General features: G+C 48.7%; 1 protein-coding gene across 1 annotated transcript in view; it reads left to right on the top strand.

Annotated features, from left to right (window-relative positions):
• The first annotated feature begins 472 nt into the window (after positions 1-472).
• Positions 473-22,504, top strand: part of SLC18A2 (solute carrier family 18 member A2) — a 35,539-nt gene continuing 13,507 nt past the window's right edge. The window contains exons 1-9 of the mRNA XM_030839358.2: positions 473-601; positions 1,998-2,349; positions 10,394-10,452; positions 10,724-10,807; positions 11,118-11,210; positions 11,905-11,994; positions 12,102-12,145; positions 12,216-12,276; positions 14,921-15,016. Coding sequence (XP_030695218.1) covers positions 481-601; positions 1,998-2,349; positions 10,394-10,452; positions 10,724-10,807; positions 11,118-11,210; positions 11,905-11,994; positions 12,102-12,145; positions 12,216-12,276; positions 14,921-15,016 — 1,000 coding nt within the window. The 5' untranslated portion in view covers positions 473-480. The remainder of the gene's footprint in view (positions 602-1,997; positions 2,350-10,393; positions 10,453-10,723; positions 10,808-11,117; positions 11,211-11,904; positions 11,995-12,101; positions 12,146-12,215; positions 12,277-14,920; positions 15,017-22,504) is intronic.

Raw genomic sequence — 22,504 nt, 5'->3', positions numbered from 1 at the left:
TGCCCGCGGGGCTCGGCGCTGGGGACAGGTCGCCCCCCGGGGCGCGGGGGAGAGCGGGGCCCGGCCGAGGGTAGGGGAAGCCCCCCGAGGCGCCGCGCGCGGGGCTCCAGGGCGTCCCGGGAAACCCGGGGCGCAGGACGCACGGTGCGCAGGCGTCCCGCGGCACTTTCCGAGCACGCAGGGGGTTAAGTGGGACCCGCGGGGGCGGCGGAGAGCCGGGCGGCGCCCAGGATCCGGCCCAGACGGCGCTCGCGGGCGTTATTAACAAGGAGCGCAGGTGCCGGTGAGAACGCGCTCGCCGAAGGTAAGCCTAGGGTGGGACGCCCGGGACCATCCGGCGCCGCCCGGTGCGCGCCGCTCCCCGAGCGCCCCTTTGGCGGCCGGGCCGGGCGAAGTCTGGGGCCTGGGGTTGGGGGAGCCCCCAGCACGGCAGAGCCCCTGACCGACCGTGCGCCGCGCCCGCAGCCGAGCCCCGGAGCCATGGCCTTGAGTGAGCTGGCACTGCTCCGCTGGCTGCAGGAGAGCCGTCACTCGCGGAAACTCATCCTGTTCATCGTGTTCCTCGCGCTACTGCTGGACAACATGCTGCTCACCGTCGTGGGTACGTACGGACCGGGCGCCTCCCCCCACTCCCCGGGTACCCCTTCCCAGGGCGTCCCGCTTACCCGAGCGCGGTTCGGGAAAATTCGAGAAGACGTTTTGCAAAAATACATTCCCCAAGACTGCCTCGTCTAGGCTAGTAGCCGTGTTTGTGGCTTCGTTTTCCTGGCGGTCCGGTCAAAAAATGTGACAGCAGATAAAACCCAGAACTTATGTTTCCTCCTGATAATTTCCTGCTTCCCTTTGTCACTTTCAACGCGATTAAAACAAAAAAATCTATTAAGGAGGAGCAAGTCCCAGGATTCAAAATAATGTTATAATAATTATTATGCTACCCGGAAAGGTGGGTCAATAATGTGGTCTATCACCTCAAGGAACAGGTCAAAATCCTTCCCTCCGTAAAAGGAAGGGACATTTAAAGGTAGTGATTCCACAGATGACTTGACATGGAGACATTACAGGACCCACATCAAGAGCAATTTTAACGGCATTGGTTTTCATCTTTTTCCTGTAATGGATTTTTGAAAAACTAAATAATTGACATCCAGTTCTCTTAATTAGCACCATTAACAGCAACAGATTTGACATGCTTTTCCTTAAAAATATCCCAATTTTTAATGAATAAAAAATGATTTTTTAAAGGGTTGTTTCCCTTCTCTCCATTTAAGGTTCTCTCTCCATGGTTTTCAGAACATTACACAGTCAGGGTTTTCACTTCCAGGAATATCAGAGCTGGGGGGGGGGACGCTCATCTGAGTTCAGTAACAAGGGCCCGAATCCTCCTTTGTCTTGAATGCTCTGTGATGCACATGCCCGAAGCTTCCAGTATATCAGTTTTTCTTTTCCTCTACGAAAGTCTCAGATCTTCCAGGTTGTATGAAACATTGAAGCTTCCCACTCAAGTAATGGAAAGATGAAGTGGGCCTGCTGCAGAATTTCTGAATTATTACTTCCTGCAGGTTTATTCTTTTCTAAGACACCTAATGAAATTTAGATTTCTGTTTCCTTGATTCATGCACTTAAAGGTCTTTCTAGCCTCTTTCTGAGAAGTACTGGTTGACCCCAGGTCAGCACTGATTAGACTTCAGACCGAATCTTGCTTTCCTAAAATATTCCTGTGAAGGAGCCCTGTAATGGGAAGGCCCTCGAGAACAGGGATCTCTGGGGTGGGTCAGGTCTGCACAGTAGCTGCCCTGGGAGCTCTCACAGCCTCTGGGGCTTTGTTTGCAGAGCTGAGCAATGTGAAATTGTTCAGTGTCGGCGCGGAGGTCCCATTCCCGAGGCAGACATGCCACTTCTCTGGGCCTCGTTTAGCGTTTGACAAGACCACGGTTTTGCTGGCTTTGGTCCCGGGCAGGGTTTCAGTGTAATCACCACTCTCCTGCTCTTGTTCTCAGTCCCCATCATCCCAAGTTACTTGTACAGCATCGAGCATGAGAAAGATGCTATAGAAATCCAGACTGCCAAGCCAGTGCTCAAAGCCTCCACCTTCGGCAGCTTCCAGAACATCTTCTCCTATTATGACAACTCCACTGTGGTCGCCGGCAATAGCACCGGCAGCCTTCAGGGGGCGCTGCTGCATGAGGCCACCACGCAGCGCACAGTGACTAACAGGTCCACTGCCCCTTCCGACTGTCCCAGTGAAGACAAAGACCTCCTGAATGAGAACGTGCAGGTCGGCCTGTTGTTTGCCTCGAAAGCCACCGTCCAGCTCCTCACCAACCCGTTCATAGGACTGTTGACCAACAGGTGGGTTATATCATTTTGGTCAAAAAGTTTGATGTTTATATTGTTCCAGATCACTTCCACCTGGGATTTTGCTTCTCATTCATTGATCAGAATCTGGAAAACCACAGCTGGGGAAAAAGCCAGTCTCCTTCACCTTACGTTTCTGCCCTTAGTCAATCACGATTTCCCATTTGGTCTTCCTTTTCACTGCCACCATGACCATCCTTGTGGGATTGTACGTACCATGTGGCTTTCTCTTCTCTTGCACCTGTGGTCATGCACTTCCTGATAGACAGCTGAGGTGGTTTCCTTCAGGGCTGGCGTCTCAGTGCTTGTGGGGATGGCCAGGTGGGGAACGTGGCACGTGACCTGTAGTCCTGCTGCGTACACGAAACATCTGACACTGAGGTCCTAGGCTGTGTACCAGTTCTTCCCCTGCCACTTACCAAGCTGCATCCACGTGCACAAAGGGAAGAGGTGTTTTTTCTGGATGATTCAAGCTGCCCAAACTAGCTTTATATTAATCTCAATGTTCTGGAGTCTTTTGGGACCCACATTATTTTGAATAACTTCACATTTCCATTGCTGGTGGCCATCCAGCAAGTATTTGCTCTTCTACAGCTGAGGTGGGCCAGCTCTGCCTGATATATGCAGAGGAGGGGAGGAGGTGTCAGCTGCAAAGAGTGGGAGCTGGTAGAGTGTGAATGGTGGTGGTGGGTCGCTGTGTAACAGTGTGACCCCAAAGGCAGCAATGTGAAAAATGGGGCAGTGCCCAGAGTCCTACCTGTGAACCAGGCCTAGTAGCAAGAACCAAGACAAGGACTAGAGAAAAAAGGAGAATAGAAGAGGGGGCGGGGTGAACTGAGGAGGCCGGGGCTGGGGGGGGACCCGGCAGGGCTGAGCTATAAGAGGCCTCATGTGCTAGATGAGAGAGGAGTGGGGCTTGTTTGGGGGGCATTTGGGAACCACTAGAGGTTCCAAGCCAAGTTGCAGAGTCAGAGAGCTGAGCGCAATTTTAAGCAGGTCAGCCCAGCACCCCCTGCAGGCTGGGAGCAGGGAGGTCTGTACATTTACCAGGCTTTGGCCTTGGGAAAGGTGGAGCAGGGCTGGCCGGGCCTTCTATTAAAATATTATTAAGCATTTCAAGATGGCAACAACAGAAGCGTTAAACCAGGCAGGGCACCCTTCTCAGAGCGGGGCCCACTCTGCGGGGTGGGAGGCCTGGGGTGTTGGCAGGGGCTCAGAGAAGGGGATCCGCCCTCCTCCGCACGAGCTGTCCTCTGGCACGCAGGTTGCCGGTAACGTACTCATGGGGAGTCCGATGGAAGCACATTTTCAACTTCTGTGATTCGATTTTCCGCGCCGAGTAGGGCCATTGAATCCATTTTAACCGTCCCAGGCCACATCCAGCCTGCAGTTTGCTGTGTAGTGTTATCAGGCTGCTGCACAAATGCTGAGCAAGTTACCGCGGGACGCTGGGCTGACTGGGAGCCCACCAAGAGGCACCGTCATCACGGTGACGTTCGGCAGTTCCTCTGCTCTTCAGGAGGAAAACCAGCCAGACCTTCATAGTTACAGGGTTTTCTTTCTTTTCTCAAGCCTAAGAGCGCTTCTTAAAATGCATCTGGTATAATTACAGGAAACAGCTCAGGGTTTTGTATTCTGAGAAAGCAAACAGCTCAAATACTATATTGGGAAAATTGAGGACATCATTGTAATAACGCCTTGCCAATCACTTGGACGTGAATGTCACTAGCTGCACAGCGTAATACTTAGAAACTCGGCTGCACTGATGTGAGTGTTCCAATCTTCCAAACGTAAATGGCAAATGAAAAGCTTACAAAAAAACCCCATTCTTGTTTTTAATGCTTCGCTTATGCTACCAGGCAAGCAGCTTGTTTAAAACCAGTGTAGACCTTTCCCCTAGTAAATACTCCAATGCTTTGACATTGCAGCCACCTAAGGCTCACGTTTGGGGCTCCTAAAAAATTATCTGCCAAGAGAAAACTAATTTCCTTTAGTGACCTGTGAGGTTTAGTCTATTGGTATGGTGCGTAATCCACTTCGGAACTTATTGAGGGCAAAATTTTAATCCCTAGCTGATTTCTCCCAGCTCTCCAGCAAATTTCAAAATAATCTTCATCTTCTAGCACTGCCTTGTAATGTGGAAATGCAAACAAGTTTTAATATTGATGTAGGACAACAAACTCTGTTGTCCCTCCAAAGTGATCATGATAAGTAATTTTTTTCTAATATTTTCCAAGCCCAGTAGATATGAATTTGGGGACTTTCAGCATTTCTGGGCACTCCACGGCTGTGCTCTGAGAAGTGATAAATACATTTCCCTCTACAGACTCCTCCTTTGTGAGCCATTGCAAATAGCCTTCTGATGTAATTTGTGCCAATCACATCCGCAATTACCAACAAGACGTGTGACTCACATTTTCAGTGTTGTAAAGAAGTGAGTTTACAATAGCATTTTACACTTGGTTAATATGTTTCTGGTTAAGGAGTAGTTGAAACACGAAGCATCAGATCTTGAGGAGACTTTAGCAAAAGCTTTTGGGTCCGTCTTAGTATTAATTTTTTTTTTTAAAGAAGACGTTGGGGGTAGGAGTTTATTAATTTATTTTTGCTGTGTTGCGTCTTCGTTTCTGTGCGAGGGCTTTCTCTAGTTGCGGCAAGCGGGGGCCACTCTTCATCGCGGTGCGCGAGCCTCTCACTAGCGTGGCCTCTCTTGTTGCGGAGCACAGGCTCCAGACGTGCAGGCTCAGTAGCTGTGGCTCAAGGGCCTAGTTGCTCCACGGCATGTGGGATCCTCCCAGACCAGGGCTCGAACCCGTGTCCCCTGCATTGGCAGGCAGACCCTCAACCACTGCGCCACCAGGGAAGCCCCTGTCTTAGTATATTACAGGCAAAAGGGTTTGCTACTCAGGAGGAGAAAGCATTTGTCCAGACTCTCTGGCCAATGGCTTCCTTCCTTCCTGTTCTTTCCATCTGCTTACTGATACACAGTTTGTACCTTTGGCTACGAAATATAAACAATGCAGGTCAAAATCTGCTTTTTTTGCATCTATTTGGGCTCTCCCTTGTGTGCCAGGCTGAATGAGGGAAGGTTCAAGCAGTAAGTTGTTGGGTGCTATTTTTATCCAATGGGAGGGAGTTTAGGAAAAATCAGCCTGATTTTTGGGACATGGATCCTCCCTCACCTCCCTGGCCCTAGAAAAATATCTTTTTCCAGCCCGTGATGTGAGCTGGTCCAACTTCCTACTGTCTCTGCAGTGCTTCTGATAGTGGGGAAAAGAAAGGCCTCCTGCATCCCCAGAGATGTGAGGGGAGCTCCATAGAGACAGGCTGGTTGGAGCCGCTCCTTTCTAAAGCTTCTTGCCGTAAGTGGGACTCACTCTGAAATGAGACACCCAACATCACACAGGTCATAATCCGAACCCCCGTGTTACAATCTGGGGCCCCATAATTTATGGTCACGATGCTGCTGAGTGAGTGGCTTTGTGGTGACGCAGGCTGCCTGTCTGTTTTAAATATTGGATAAGATCTCATGCCAAACCCTGAAAATAAAAAATGACAATTCTTGGGAAGCATTTAAATGCTCATTTGGCTGTTAATATGATACAAGTAATTCCTGTTTCGTTGACTCTTTGGGAACTATATTTTTACTGAATAAGATGTGACCAGATAGGGAGCAAAGGACCTTTAGACTTTGTCGAGTGTGGTGATCACGCGTCCAGTAACGCACTTTCCAAAGCCCGTGGGTGCCTTGCTTGGTCTGATTGCCATGTTTGAGGCTTGTGTGATTTATTTTATAATTCCAGTTTAAGTATTCATTTCATGATTGCAGCTGTGAGTAAAAGGGGGTAGAAGGACTTATACTAGCAACACCTGTTGTCTTTTGGCCCGGCAAGTGGAGTTTAGACATACACATAAAAGGAATGTTCCAGGCTGGTAAACAATGTGAAAACCACCTTTACGGTTCTCTCTTCTGTAAGTCAGGCTAAGAACGGGGCATCATGGCGTTCACTTGCTTAACGTAAGGCTTACATAGTAGTTGCATCTTTAGACCCAGGATGTTCCAAACGAACCCGGCAGCTTGGGAAAGGGTTAACAGGGGTGGGGATGGTTCCCTCCCGGCTGGTCCTTGTGTTAGTGGCCTGCTTTTTGTCAAGCCAGCGTCAGTGACTTAATTTATTTCCATAGTTACCTAGTATATTTGAAAGCCAGTTGTTTTTCCTCACAAATCTTAGCTAACGTCTGAAAGACAGGGAGAAAGCCGCAGGGCATGAAATCTCTACAAAATCTACTGTGGGTTTTTTTTTTTTTTTCCCTTTAGCTTTAGGCAACTGGTCTGAAGTGGGCTTTGTAGGAATAAGCAGTGACCTTTTCAAAAAGCTCCTCCATGGACAGGGAAACCAGCTATGCTGGAAAGGGATTTCCCGTCCTCGATGTCATTAGGGTGGTGGAGACGGTGTGGCAGCGTCTTTGCTTCAAAATCAGAAGAAGCTGGCCGTGGGATTGGGTACTTCTCATGGGAGCAAAGCCCTCGCGTGACCTGTGCGTCGGTGAACACCCTGGAGCATAAGAAATCCAAGGCTCGCGTAATCCCCCACACACATCTGATAGCTGAAAAAGACAGACCCAGGGGCTAAACCTAAGAATTTTGTTTTATTTATGCAGTGGTTGACCACAAGCTTCCTAGTATATCCTAGCAAATGTAAAATACCTTTCCATTTACTGCTGCTCATCTTTTAGGAGTATGTTGAGGTAATCGAAATGGGAGATGTCACCTCTTGTCTCCTCTGGTGACAGTTTGTACCCTTCCCTGTCCCCTGTTCTGTGTCCTTGCTTTTGTCACTTACCACAGCGGAGGGAACCCAGGTCTTAGCAAGCCTGGGGAGAGAGCTTACATTAATCTCTGTGGTAAAGACAAACTAGTTAGGAGCATTAGAGAGTATACTGATTGACAGTGACAATTTAGAGACACAGTGGGGTTTCTCTGCTGACTGGGTAGGGATATGTAATGAATATAACTTTTATTGCTTTGCACTTTTTTCTAGGATTCAAATATATGATTTTCATTTTTATTCAACTGGATTAACTGCTCCCTGATGCTCTGTGAAGATGACTGTGGGCCAGGATGACTCACGAGGGGGTGATAAAGGGATGTTTCGTTAAAGGTTTGCCACATCAGACGTGGCTCTGCTTAGTAGCGCTTTACTTGAGATGGCGTTGAGTTGGGACAAGAGGCCGAATCAGACATTTATGACTAATGTCAGTTGGGGTTCTGTCCATTTAGGAGACATTGTGGGGAAGGAGAAAGGACAGTGGCGATCTGCCCATCACTCAGTGACCCTGGGGCCTTGAGCAAGTCTCCTGAGGTCGGTGTTGAGGGGGCCAGGAGAGGCTGAGGGTGGAGAGCCAGGAGCTGGCCCTCGGGCCACACTGGCCGTGGGGCTGAGCTCCAGGGAAGGGCGCTGCCCAGCACTTTCCACTGGGCAGCCCTGCCAGCGGCTTGGCTGGCGGTGAAGGCATAGGGCACATGTGTCTGGTAACAAGCAGGAAGCAGCGGGAGCCTGGTGGCATCAGAAGCAATTGGCTTGCTTCACCTCTGAACCTCGGCTTTCTCACCCACGTTGGGGGTTTGGACTGGCCCGCCTTTGAATTTCCTTCTAGCTTTGCCGGTTGGTTATTCCATTCATGCTTTATTAAAATCCCAAAGGAATTAAAAGACAAAACAGTAGCTACAGCATTTTTAAAGAAAACACAGCACCTGGCCTTGGTAAAAAGAATCTTCTGTAAGCACACAGCCCTGTGGGTTCGGAGCCACCTGGTTTCAAAAGATACTGTGGGCCCTGGGTTCCACTCAAGCTGTGTGAACCTCTGCTCCTGTGACTGGTGTCCCCACCAAAGTGTATGCTAGCAGGCCCTGCCACACCTGAGACACACGAGGTACGCCCATTGCCCTGAATTTGGGGCAGCTCCCCAAGCCTCAATGTGGCCATCTGAAAATAGGGATAAAGCCAGCTACCTTGAGGAATTGTGGTGAGAATCACAGGTGACCCTTATGGTCTCTGGGAGTGCTGGAGCCTCCTGGTAAGAAGGAGCCCTCCTCAGCTGTGTCCTGCCAGGTGGCCTTGGCCAGTGGCTGGGCTGTAGACTGGACATAACATTGCTGGTATTCCGATAGCTTTGACGTATGTATGGTTTTCCAAGTAGGATGTTGAAAGGGATGAGAAGCCTGTGTTCATTCCAGGGAGGTCGTATGTCCATTCTTCCCCCAGACATGCAGTAGTTGCTGAGAAAATAAACTGCCTGTGAGTTCTCTGAGTTTCCTGGAAGTTTCCTTCACAGTATCCAGCAGTGCCATGTTGGACCTGGTGTTGTGAACGGCTTTCTTTTCCTACATGAATAAGGGCACAGAGCAGTCAGCTCGGTGTTAGTTGAGACGGGAGAAGCTGTCATTTGATGGCATCTGAACTGCAGTTCAGGACTCTGGTATCTTTCCTAGTTCACAGGATTGGCTTCAAGCCCTGCTTTGTGAATTACAAGCTCATTTCAGGTCACAGTAGAGGAATCTTTGCCTGGGTTTGTGGGAGGGCGACTGCCTGAGAATGCTATGATTTTGTGATGCTGTTTAGTTTCCGGATGCACATGAAGCAGTTAAAAAACTTTGTAAGTGTGCCCAGGACTTTTAGAGGGTTCTACTTAAAGCCACGTATGCCTTTTGGCATATACCTGAGGAGGTAGTAAAATTTGCATGGAAACGTCCTGGACTGGATTGAATGGCCCTGAGTGAAATTAGCCCTAGGACATTAGACAAGTCATTTTTTTGTACCTCAATTTCCTCATCTGTAAAATGGGGAGGTGGTTGTCTGCCCTTATCAGATCATTGAGCTCGTGTGTAAGTGGAGAGAATGGAGTGTAACCTTAAGGTGAAGGTATTGTGTTATGATTTTTTTGTTCAAGCCTGGAATAGAAGAGCCCTCCCAGGCTGTTTGACTGGGACTCGGGGTTCCTGTTCCTCATTTTGTTTCTCTCCAGGATCTGGAGGGTCCAGGGCTGGAGGGAGATGAGGCCTGGAGATGCTCAGGGCTGTCCTGGGCTGACACAGGTCTCCTTTAGGGCAGTAGCTCAGCCAGTGCTGGCCCCTTCAGGCCAGGTTGTGGGAGAGAAAGAAGCTGCCTTCACTCTCGTGCCCTGTCCGTATGGCGGGGACCAACCTGCTTGCTTAATCTGCAGAAACAGCGGAAAAAAGGAAGAGAATGAGGGAGGAAACAAAATTTCTGAGGCACTTTTTCTGTTCCGGATGCCCTGGTAGCAGTTTAACATCCATATCTCATTTCATACCCACTCCAGCTCTGGGAGGTGGGTGGTGGTCTTTCTGCAGGGCCGAGGGGAGATTTGCCTGGGTTAAGTGGCAGGGCCAGGTGTCCAGGCAGGGGTGTGATGCCAGGAGGCCAAGGTCTCCCCACCTCCCCTGTCCGCCTGGTAGCAGAGCCCTGTACAGACAATGGTCTTACAGAGCAAATAGGATGTTGAATTTTTGCACAGAAAACAAGGTCTGTCTTTCTCAGCTGGCTTCATTGGGGTCAACGTGAAGACAGATCTGAAAATTTCCTTGCTTCCTAATGCCTCTTAGATGTAGTGCCGTTGCATCTGCTGCCCGTTGAATCGCTTGATGACCTTTTACTAGAGTCGTTTGATTGCAGCTGTCCCTTTGGGGAAGCTCTAGCAAAGACTGTAATTAAAGAAATTTTTTACAAAATGATGGAAACAGGGACTGTGTATTTGAACGTGTTCTGGGTTACTTGCCAATATTTTATTAACATTTATTCCAGAGAAATTTCAGAGTGGCAATCCGTAAATGTATTCACGTTCCAAGACAGTCAAACACAGAAAGGTCATATAGGAAGCACCAACTATATGAATTTTTAGAAAAGTTGACCAAACACTTATCCACCTGATCCCAAAGGGTAAGCAGGAGAGACTCAGTATCAAGGCTTACACGAGTACGCAGCAGTCACCAGGTTCTCACTGTGGTTCTGTTCTGCAGGATCGGCTATCCCATTCCGATGTTCACGGGATTCTGCATCATGTTTATCTCAACAGTTAGTAAGTGACGTTTGCCTTCTGAGTGGGGGTCACCGGGTGGGCTCTGACCACCACCAGCTGGGGGTTGAGAACACAGCCGGGGGTGGGGGTGGGGGGGTGTTTTGGCCACAACTGCAGAAAGAAATTGATAGGAGAAGTCTTCAGGGAACAAAAGCACAGTGTGGTTAACACCGAAATACCCCGTCGGGTTAAGGGAGGTCCCTGTTTGAGCTGATCTGGTCGCGGCACCAGCGGGTCCACAGTGACTGTGGCCTGGCCCCTCTTCCCGCAGTGTTCGCCTTCTCCCGCAGTTACGCCTTCCTGCTGATCGCCAGGTCCCTGCAGGGCATCGGTTCCTCCTGCTCTTCTGTAGCTGGTAGGTGTGGAAACGCCTAAGTCAGTGCCCCAGGGCTTCCATCTGTCGGAGGGGCCACCGTCATTGCCCAGGCTGGTGGCCCTTTACAGAATGAGGTGGAATAGTTCAGGGAATCTAGGTGTTGGTGGTGGTGGTTGGTGGTTGGTTCTCAGAGAAGGTGCCACCTTGTTGGGTGCTGCGTGGCCTTATGTTCTGTTGGTCTGGCAGGTGTGGGGAGACCACAGTCTGGGCTGGGGGTGGGGGAGGGCGAGTCATGATGGTTATTCTGTTGCTCCCAGAGCTTGGCTGTCACTGTTTCTTTTCCTGTTAGGGATGGGCATGCTGGCCAGCGTGTACACAGATGACGAGGAGAGAGGCAATGCCATGGGGATTGCCCTGGGAGGCCTGGCCATGGGGGTCTTAGGTGGGTGAGGGCCACTGTGAGGGCCACCTGGGGGGAGGGGCCTATCTGGCATTGGACAGTGAGCCCCCTTTCACACTAGTGTCCACTGTTTCTTCCCTAATTTCATGGAGCCTTTGAAAAATGGTGGGAAGAGTCCTTACCTGGGAGGACCTGGACTCCCCAGACCTCCCTCCTGGGCCCAGGTGTAAGCCCAAGCTTTGAACGGGATGGTCTGCCAAGGCCCCTCCTCTGGAACATTCTCTGAGTTACCACCCACCTGAGGACCTTCCCACTTTCTGAGCCTGCCTCCTCCACCTGCCCTGGCTGAGCTCCCAGACCAGGTGCAAACACCTTCCCTGAGAGATCCAGGTCCTCTCCGTTTTCTGTTACTTTCCTGGCCTTCATCTGGAGCCCACAGTCCCTGTCTGTGCTGCTGTGTAATGACCATGAAGTCTTCACTGGCCCATTTTCCTGTGCACTTCCGTTGCCTGGATCTTATTTCCTCTGACCTTTACTTTGGGAGTGATTCCATGTCTCAGGTGTGAAACCCCTTGGAGGAAGTTGCCGGGGCAACTTAACAGTCCTGAACAGAATGTAGGGTGGCCACCCCACACAGTGTTTGGAACAAAGTAGAGGAAGAAACAAGATGGTTCTAGACCAGGGGGCGGTCATCAGTCCCGGGCCCGGCCCTGGCCCTTCTCTCTCTTCCTTGCAGTGGGCCCCCCCTTTGGGAGTGTGCTGTACGAGTTTGTGGGGAAGACAGCTCCGTTCCTGGTGCTGGCTGCCCTGGTGCTCTTGGATGGAGGTGAGTGAGTCCACGTGGACCCCTTGGCCGTGACCTTGGGGGCCCTGAGTTTGGCACCCCTGTGGGCAGGTGCTGGGGGCCACACCTCTTCTTTTTTTCTCCTGTAGCTATTCAGCTCTTCGTGCTCCAGCCATCCCGGGTGCAGCCAGAGGTGAGCGGCGGGGCAAGGCGGGTGCTGTGGTGGCCGCGTGGCCTCTTCTAACCCCTGTTGTCCCTGACAGAGCCAGAAGGGGACGCCGCTAACCACCCTGCTGAAGGACCCGTACATCCTCATCGCCGCAGGTGGGGCTCCCCCAGCACCCCTGGTTCTTCCCAGCCAGGCGGTGGGGGTGGGCGGTGAGGACCAGCGTTCATTTTGCTGCTGGAAACGTTGGGCTGTAGAAAAACATAAAAGGCACAAAGAGGTTACACGTCAGAAGAAATGGTTTTCTTCTGTCATTAACTTCTGACGCAGCCAGGCTCCTTTGTTGTTTTTCATCTGGGGCAGAGATGCCTGAGTCACAGAGACGCCCTCCACAGAGGATTGTTTTGGGCCAAACTTGCTCACTGTGTTTGTGTCAGAGGCTGTCGTCGTTTGGCCTTGAACTTCTGGAATGGGTCCATGGCCTCCCTGCCGGTGCCTTAGGGGGTGCTCTGATTCACCTTGGCATCTGTGAATAGAGACTGACAGCAGGGCCCCAGAGGGCCAAAGGGTGCCTCTCTTTCTGCAGAGGGCGTCCTGCGCAGCGGCGGACAGGCGGCTGGAAGACACCTTTGGGTTCTTGGCCGAGATGGGCTCAAAGGACGCCCTGGGGTTCTGTGGCTCTTGGGGAGGATAATGGGCTGCATCCATCCAAGCAGCTGACCTCCCAGGAGCACCCCAGTGACACAGGCCTGGAGCTGCCTCGTGAGGGACTAGCCTTACGCGGCCTGGGCCTGGACACAGTGGTCAGCAGTGACCCTCGGCATCAGGCCGGAGAGGGCATCCATGCAGCGTGGCCTCAGGCCCGGTCAGGGTTCCCTCCAGGAAGGGGTAGGTGTGTCTAAGCAGCAGTCACAGACACTAGGGCTGGGGGGAGCCTGGGTGAAGTGACGCACGCCCCACCTGAGGGCATTCAGATTCAGCCGCTTTCAAAACCCCAGGCTGCTTTTGTTAAGGTGTATACTGCTGGGTTTGGTCCCGGCAACACATAAGAGGCCTTGGTCTAGACCTTGTCTGTCATGCCTGTTGACCAAAGGGTTATAAGCCTGGTGTGGCGACCTCCTCATGCAGGGGGACCTCACTGTGTCCCCAGCAAGACACAGGGAACATTCCAGAGCTGAGATTCCCCTGGAGCCCTGGCTGTCCGAACTGGGGGGTGAGGACATGTGTGGTGAGAGATGGGGGCCCAGAGATGCGAGTCCCTGCACCTTGGGGCACACGTGTGGGCAGGCTGTGCTGCCTGGGCCCTCACTGTCTCACCCCTACCCACCCTTGGAGGAAATATAGAAATCCAGCCGGCACTCAGGGTCAGGCTGTCGGCAGGTCCGGGCAGCCTGGATGGTGGGGTGTGGGGTGGAGCTGGGGGGCAGGCGGTGTCTCGTTTGTACCGCTGGGGTTTAGTTTACAGAGGCGACTGAGTGACGAGATGACATGGAGAGATTAATACCACCAAAGGATGATTTTATTACTTATGTTTCTGGAGAAAAGGGGGCATGCCACGTTGCTCAGGGCCACATGGGGAGGCACTAGGTTTGGTCAGGAGGCAGAAAGGGGCGAGGGGAAGACCCAGGCCAGAACCTAGGCGTTTGCATGAGAAAGTGGATTTTCCATGGGAAAGGTAGGGGAGGGTAAGCAGTTTAGGATTGGCTAGTTTAAATAATTCCAGTCTGGGTGCTCTCCCCAGTTGCCTGGGTGGATTTAGGGCAGGAGATACTGGTGAGGTGGGTGAGAGTTAGATAAAACAGGGACTCAGAGTATGGGTTCCGGATCACAGGGGAGACTTGAACAACTCTGGTTGTTAGCTTGGCCCTGTAATTAACGTCAAATAGACAAATACAGAATTTAAGAAAACACGGGATAGGTGGGTGAGGGGAGTCCAGCCATTTCAGCATCATTTTTATGTTCTGTCTTTAAATGCTACAAAGAATGAAAAAATCTTTCATCGTATGTAAACACCTTAATTATGATTGCGCAATGTTCTTTGAATCAGGAGTCTAGCAAATTAGAGGTTCCACGGCACACAGCGCAGGAGGCTCTCAGAACAATGGGGACGCAATTTGTGTTTTTCCAGGTGGTTCTGCATTTACGAAGTGTTCTGGTTAACACAGTGATAATGGATATTTGCATGGATACCCTATAGGTACAGCTGATTTAAAAAAAATCCCTCAACAGCATGTTTGCCCTGAATGCACTTGAATTTTGGGCAACTAAGGGCATCGTTAGAAATATCTGTGTTTGTTATACAGTAAAACATAGGTGTAGGAGCCTCAGGTTGCCTGAGTCTGTGTATGGTCAGCCTGAGGTGCTGAGTACCCTCAGGCAAGTTACTGCATTAATAACTTGGATTTCTTCATTAATAATAATGAATGTAATAATGAATAATAATAATAATGAATAATAATGAAGTAATGAAATAATATTATAATCAATAATAACTTGGATTTCTCCATTTCTTCATTAATAAATTGGGAAGGTTAAACCTAGTGAGCACTAAGCCTCCCTCCACTTCCACACTTTATGACTCTGGGATTCTAGTTGTTTTAAGTAATAATAATAATTTCAAAAGCAACACTCCCCACTATCCCTTTGACCTGTCATTTGTCTTTTTCTTACAAAAGTAGACGTTCTGGGTATCTGAGCTGATTGGTCTGGCTGTGGGCACATGGGATTTAACTGTGTTTGGAAGTGGTAGGGGACACTTGAGACCCAAAACAGGAGGACACTAACCTTCTTCCTCCCTTTAAGGGTCCATCTGCTTTGCAAACATGGGGATTGCCATGCTGGAGCCAGCCCTGCCCATCTGGATGATGGAGACCATGTGTTCCCACAAGTGGCAGCTGGGTAAGACTGGGCCGCGAGTTTCTGGTTCTAGAATTTTTGTCCGCAGGTTGGGTCTCGTTATTGTAGTCCTTCTGAGCTGCCGGTAGCAGGATGATAAAGTGATTGTTTCTGTTTGTCACTTAATGGGGTCAGTGCTTAGGTTAGCAATGAGCTTTGGGGTTGGTTTTGGCTCCAGTTTTTGTATCACCCCTGATAGAGGCATAATTAATATCAAGGCATCAGACCTGGGCAGAAATGAGAGATGAAAAATACATTCAGCTTTTCCTCACACTTCTGAACTGGACAAGTTATATTAAATATATGTGGACAGTAATAACATTCATGGGAAAGAGAACAACAAACGTCGTTTTATTTTTTTTAATTGAAGTGTAGTTGATTTACAGTGTTACGTTAGTTTCTGGTGTACAGCAAAGTGATTCAGTTATACATACATATATATTCTTTTTCATATTCTTTTCCATTATGGTTTATTATAGGATATGGAATATAGTTCCCTGTGCTATACAGTAGGACCTTGTTGTTTATCTATTTTATATATAGTAATTTGTATCTGCTAATCCCAAACTCCTAATTTATCCCTCCCCCCACCTTCCCTGTTTGGTAACCATAGGTTTATCTTCTATGTGTGTGAGTCTGTTTCCTAAATAAGTTCATTTGTGTCATATTTTAGATTCTACATATAAGTGGTAACACATGCTATTTGTTTTTCTCTGTCTGGCTTACTTCACTTAGTATGATAATCTCTAGGTCGGTCTGTGTTGCTGCAAATGGCATTATTTCATTCTTTTTAATGGCTGAGTAGTATTCCATTGTGTATATGTACCACATCTTCTTTATCTATTACAAACTGTTTTTAAGAGGATGAATTTTTGAAAGTATTTTTTATTTAGAAAGTAATTCATGCTTATTGTTAAAAAATCAAAGTACAGGGACTGAGGAAGTAAAAATTGTAAAAATCTCATATTCATCTTTCCCCCTGTCCCAGCCCAGTCCTCTGTGACATTCATTGTTAATAGTTCTGTGTGTCTATTCCTCCATTGTTCTGCATTGATCACCATCTTTGTGAAATGCCTGAAAAACCCAAATCTTGCCATTACACACTGTGTGACCTCCTGTTTTTCTATGTTTCTGTGTCAAAATGGGTAGATTTACTTTTCACAATTAATTAAATTTTATTTTTTATCAAAGTTACACATGTACACAATTTTTAAGTTAAATATGTTATAAAATCATAATGAAAAAGCAGCAGTCTTTGCCCCATGCCTCCTCATCTCCAAATCTCTTCCTCAGATTTGATCACCTTCAACTCTTTTAGTTGTTTCTTCTGCTAATTTCCTTTATGTCTCTAAATAATGTGTACACTCCTATTTTTTGATTTTCCAATTTCTGACGTTGTCCACCAGCTTCCTAATACAGTAGATGAGGATTTAATGCCACTATTGCTTTACCTGAAAATATCAACCAACCAACTCACATGTTTTCTCACCTTCTGTTCTCCTGAAACAATTGTATTACAGGTTTGGTTAGATTGGCATTCAGTATTGACATTATTGTGACTATGTAAATATTATTCAAAGACGAGCTCTGTAGGGTTCTGTGATTATTTCTTTTCTTTTTTACAAACTTTCTGTTTTTCCTGGAGTTAGTAATTATGGTGTCTTTCTATTTTCTTAGTTTTCTGTGTAGCATTTATGAATATATCCCTCAAACTCTTTTGCAGAGATGAAAGACCCTCTAAATATGGACAAGTACCTCCACAGACCTAACCTTTCTGTGTTTTTGCTTGTTTGTGGACATCTGTCCCACATCATTCTGACTTCCTGCTCTAGTCTAGAGTTGTTCCCTAGGCCATCCAGAGATTTTCCTCTTCTAATGTCTGGGCGTCTTCTTTGCCTCTCTTCTGTTTCCTGTATCCTCCTCTCCTGTATTCCTCTCTTTTGGTTTACTTTCTCATTATGCTGGAACCCGTCCTCCAGCAGCTTCCTGAGAGGGGGTGCACGGCAGGTAAAGTCCTCTGGGGTCCTGCTTATCAGCAGCATCTTTATGCTTCCCTCAACTTTATCCCGAGTTTGGTTGACTTAGTCTGTTTGGGTGTATAATTCTTGGCTGGACATCCTTTTCCTTCAGAGTCTTGAGGCCAGGGTTGCTGTTGTCTTCGGGCACGCAGGGTTGCTGTTGAGGAGGCCAGTGTCCTCATTCCCCATCTTCTGTAGGAGCTCGAAGGATCTTCTCTTCCTCTCTAGGTTATGAGCATCCACGAGCTGATTTGCAGGGAGTCTTTTCCTCCACTGTGCTGGGCACTTGCTTGTTCAGCCTCTTCATTTGGGAAATCCCTTCTTTCAGTTCCGGGAAACCTTTTTGTATTATTTCTTTAATCCCTCCTCCTCTTCCATTTTCTTTCTTCTCTTTTCTGCTACTCAGGTGGGTTGGATGTTGGGACCTCTGTGTTTTACACTTAATTTCTTATTTGCCTTCCCTTATTTCCATTGATTTCTTCATCCTCCTCCTCTAAACTCTATTGAACTTTTACAGTTGGTGGCATCGTATCACACTTTTGAAGAGCCCTTTCCCATTTGCCCTAAGTGGTTTTGTGTATGTGTGGGGCGGTGGAGGGATGTTGAAATGACACCCTTTACCATTCAGTAGGAAGACTTCTCTTCACCTCCCATTTCAGCCTCTTGTGACATCCCTGATCTCCATGCTGCCTGGGGTTCCCTGAACCTTTTCAGTTCAGTTTCTCTAAAGAAACCTTCTCCTGCTAGGTGAACCACTGAGGGCTGGGGGGTCCAACCGCTCTCTTTCTGGTTGACAGCCTCCGCCCTCAGCCTTAGGTTCACAGTACCTGGAGCCTTCAGTTCCTTAATTTTCTGGGTTCTGAGGCACAGAGGTCTTGCTGCTTCTGCCTGCTCCGTGAGCAGGTGGAAGGTTCCAGTGCTCTGGGCTGTGTCCCTCTCTGCTCTCCCTCCCCGTGCTCCTCCCTCTCGTTGCTTTTTCCCCTTTCATTTTGCCTTTCCTTGGGCAGACAGGGGGAGGGTCTAGAGTTTTCTTTTATTCCTTTACTAAAATTTAAATGGCATTTAGAGTGGGAATAGAGAAAAGCTCGTAGATTCAGTCTGCCCTGTTTAACTGGGAAGCCATCACTCCTTCTGCTCTGATTGCCTTTTATTCCATGTTAAGGTTATACCATACCTTTGCTATACACCGTATACCTTTTTCTACCAGTCCTTATTGCTGGACATCTAGGTCCATTCCAGTTTTGCCATCAGAAACCATACTGCAGTGAAATATCCTTTCCACGTATTCTGCGCATGTTTGGAAGTACATATATCTGTAGGGCAAATTCCTAAACTTAAACTGGCATTTTGATATTTGGTAGCATTGCATTAACACGGGTATTATCAATCTTTTCCAATCGAGTGTGTGAGAAAGGGGGTCTCTTTTTTTTTTACATCTTTATTGGGGTATAATTGCTTTACAATGGTGTGTTAGTTTCTGCTTTACAACAAAGTGAATCAGTTATACATATACATATGTTCCCCTGTCTCTTCCCTCTTGCGTCTCCCTCCCTCCCACCCTCCCTATCCCACCCCTCTAGGTGGTCACAAACCACCGAGCTGATCTCCCTGTGCCATGCGGCTGCTTCCCACTAGCTATCTGTTTTACGTTTGGTAGTGTATATATGTCCATGCCACTCTCTCTTTGTCACAGTTTACCCTTCCCCCTCCCCGTGTCCTCAAGTCCATGCTGTAGTAGGTCTGTGTCTTTATTCCCGTCCTAGCCCTAGGCTCTTCATGACATTTTTTTTTCTTAGATTCCATATATGTGTTAGCATATGGTATTTTTTTTTTCTCCTTCTGACTGACTTCACTCTGTATGACAGACTCCAGGTCCATCCACCTCACTACAGATAACTCAATTTTGTTTCTTTTTATGGCAGAGTAATATTCCATTGCATATATGTGCCACATTTTCTTTACCCATTCATCTGTTATGGACACTTAGGTTGCTTCCGTGTCCTGGCTATTGTAAACAGAGCTGCATTGAACATTTTGGTACATGACGTGTGTGTGTGTGTGTGTGTGCGTGCATGCGTGCGTGTGTGTGTGTGTGTGTGTGGTACGCGGGCCTCTCACTGTCGTGGCCTCTCCCGTTGTGGAGCACAGGCTTCGGACGCGCAGGCTCAGCGGCCATGGCTCACAGGCCCAGCCGCTTCGTGGCATGTGGGATCCTCCTGGACCGGGGCACGAACCCGCGTCCCCTGCATCGGCAGGCGGACTCTCAACCACTGCGCCACCAGGGAAGCCGCTATTTGTAGTTTTTTAAGGAACCTCCATACTGTTCTCCATAGTGGCTGTATCAATTTACATTCCCACCAACAGTGCAAGAGGGTTCCTTTTTCTCCACACCCTCTCCAGCATTTATTGTTTCTAGATTGTTTGATGATGGCCATTCTGACTGGTGTGAGATGATATCTCATTGTAGTTTTGATTTGCATTTCTCTAATGATTAATGATGTTGAGCATTCTTTCATGTGTTTGTTGGCAATCTGTATGGGGTCTCATTTTGATTTAGTTTTACAAATTCTTTGTGAGTGAAATTGAGCACCTTTTCATATGTTTATTATCCATATCTATTCCGTTTACTGTGAACTTCTTATTAATATCCTTTACCCATTTTTTCTATTGAGTTTTGTCCTTTTTTAAAAATTGATTTTAAGTGTTCTTTGTATGTTATTAATCCTTTATCAGATGTTTTGCAAATATTGCCCTTTGTTGTGTGTCTTTTGACTTTATAGGTGGGATTTTATTTTATTTTATTTTAAATTTTTTAAATTTTTTACCACTCGGAACATTTAAAATGCTCTGAGTCAGATTTAGCAAGCTTCCCCTTTACGTCATTGTCTTTTCAATTCAGGCTCAGGAAGGCCTTTCCTATGCCAAGATTATTTTTTCACTATGTTTTCCTCCAGTAAATTTGTGATTTATTTTTTACATTAAACTCTTGGATTTACATGGAATTCATTTTGCTGTAAGGTGTGTGATAGGGATCTGGTGTTACTGTTTTCTTTATGGCTGGCCAGCCCTACAGCCAGGAACCCTAGGAGTCCATCTGGTATTTCCCACGTCTGTCATGCTGGAAATGACTGTGTGTTCTTGGGTCTGTTTCTGGATTTCTCTCTTATGTTCCGTTTGTTTGCTTGTATTCCTGTGTCAATACCCTCCTATTTAATTAGCTTGAGAATACTGCTTAGTACACGGAAGGCTAGTCCCCGCACACACACATTTCTTTAAGAATTTATCAACTGTCCTTCCTAGGGGTTTATTTTCTTTTCATAGTTCTTGCACCTTACACACTGACATCTTCAGATGGAGACTCTCAGTTCTGAATAAGCCCACTTGTTAGTGCTCCCAACCTTCCTCAGGTGAACTTGCATTCCCTTTGCAGAGGCATCCTGGCAGATGCTGCCTCCTGGTTTGGGCTGGTCCCTGATCTTCCGGCCTCACTCCAATTGGCCTGGCCTGAGCACTAGTCCCTTTGGGTTCTGCATTGAATTTCTGTGTTCGTTCATTTAAAAAAACCCCAAAATCCTTCATTAAAAAGCCCCAAATGGTTGGAGGTCGGGCCAGATGTGGAAGGACTGCTAAAGGGTGTGAGGTTTCTTTTTGGGGGTGATGAAAGCGTTCTGGAGTTAAGTCATGGTGATGGTTGCACAGCCCTGTGAATATACTAAAACCCAGTGAACTGTGCACTTTAAAACGGTGAATTGCATGGTTTGGGGATTATGCCGCAAAACCAAACCAAACCAGGCCCCCAACAACGAATCATTCAGTGAAGCAGGAAAGATTCTGGGAGGTAAACTAAGGCTAGTTCTTAGCAGGAATTTCGCTCTGAACTTCCTGGCCATGGAGAGAGCAGAGGAAACCCAAAGGCTCTCAAAGGTTCTAAGGAGAGCTCACCACTTTGCAGGAGGGGTGGACTTTTTCTGTCCTCGAGTTAGCGAATAGCAGCTTTGCAAAAGATGAGGAGACATTCTTCGTGTCTCGGCGCTGGTACCGGCGGATGACACCACGGGAGCTGTTTTTCTAGGGCTCTTTCCCTCTGTGCCTGTGCTGATCGGCGCCTTCAGGTCTCCTCAGGAGGCTCCCTGTGTCGGTGGCGCGTGGCTGTGAGTGGAGCTCCCATGTTGGCTTTGCACGTGCTCCTGGGCAGAGACGCTTTCCTGGTGTTTCTGTTTTCTCCGCTTAACTGACTTATCACCCTAATTGAACACGTCCTGGCCACGTGCAGCGCTCTCCAGCTGCTTTGCCCTATTCTTCTCCAGACACAGCCCGAGGCTTTCTGTAGAAAGTCTTTCACGTCAGTCAGGGACCCAGGCCATCCGGGTTAGACAGCAGGCCGCAGGCTGCCTAGATTTCATCAGGAGGTCCTCTTGTGGGGCTTATCACTCCGGCCAGATGTTCCCCCGACCCTGTACCTTTCCACCAGTGAGATGGCTCCTTCCTCGTCTCAGAGCTAGACTTGGGTTTCCTCAAGAGAATCAGATTTCTGTTCCCGTTTGCAGTGTCATCTCCAGTGAGGGGAAGCTCTCCTCTTAGGTGGGCCTTGCCACCTCGCGGCCCCCTCTCCTGAGCGCCTCAGGCCCCTCCGAGCCTGGGTGAGAAGGCCCCTGGGTGGGCCTGTCCCCGAGGCGAGGACCCAGCTCTAGGAGGTGGCACAGGACTTCCCCGGAGGCCCGGGCAGCTCAGCCCCTCCCTGTGTGAGCTCTCTCCAGCCCAGTGTGGAAACGGAAGCCGTTCTACCTTTTGCTTCTCTGATTGTTTCTGGAGAAAGACTGTAAGATTTGAAGTAAAGCAAAACAGTCTTATGAGCTGCGTAGGGGACGCACGATTGTTCTTGTTGAACGCAGTGTTTTGGGCCGTCATTGTGGGGGAGGTAAAGACGCGGCCATCCCTACTCCAGAGGCTCCCTTGCAAGCCCGTCCCTCAGACTCCTTGTGCTGCCACTGGGGCGTGGCCCTGGGTTTGGGTTGGTGGAGAGAGAATCATCATGGCGTCTCTTTACCTCAAGTCCTGGGTCAGATGACTTCTCCCTGACACCCTGAGGCTTAGGGCATCAAAAAGTTCATGTTCATGGTGAGGGCTGTGACCCCAAAAGGGAAGCATAGGCTCTGAGGGGCAGGCCCCAGACAAGGGTGGAAACAGACTTTTTCTTCTGGTTCTTTAACGAGGTGTGGTGGTGCAGTGTGGGATGGAGGGAAGGACACTGGCCTGCTGGTGGGGGACCACACTGCTCCCAGCCAGCTGTGACCCCAGGCATGCCCCGTGCCAGCCTGGCTGGGTGGCAAAGACAAGATGATGGCCAACCTCCTGTGGTTCTGGGATGTGATGACTTCAACCTCCCGAGCCTCCCTCTGGAGAGTCCAGATGGGACCACTGCCCCATTCTGGTTCCTAGCTGAGCCCTTGGGGACGACAGGGATGGGTCACCC

This window comes from Globicephala melas, chromosome 16 (assembly GCF_963455315.2).
Source record: "Globicephala melas chromosome 16, mGloMel1.2, whole genome shotgun sequence".
In the NCBI taxonomy this organism is placed as follows: Eukaryota; Metazoa; Chordata; class Mammalia; order Artiodactyla; family Delphinidae; genus Globicephala; species Globicephala melas.
The sequence above is the reverse complement of the archived record's forward strand: the minus strand, read 5'-3'. Positions and strand labels throughout refer to the sequence as shown.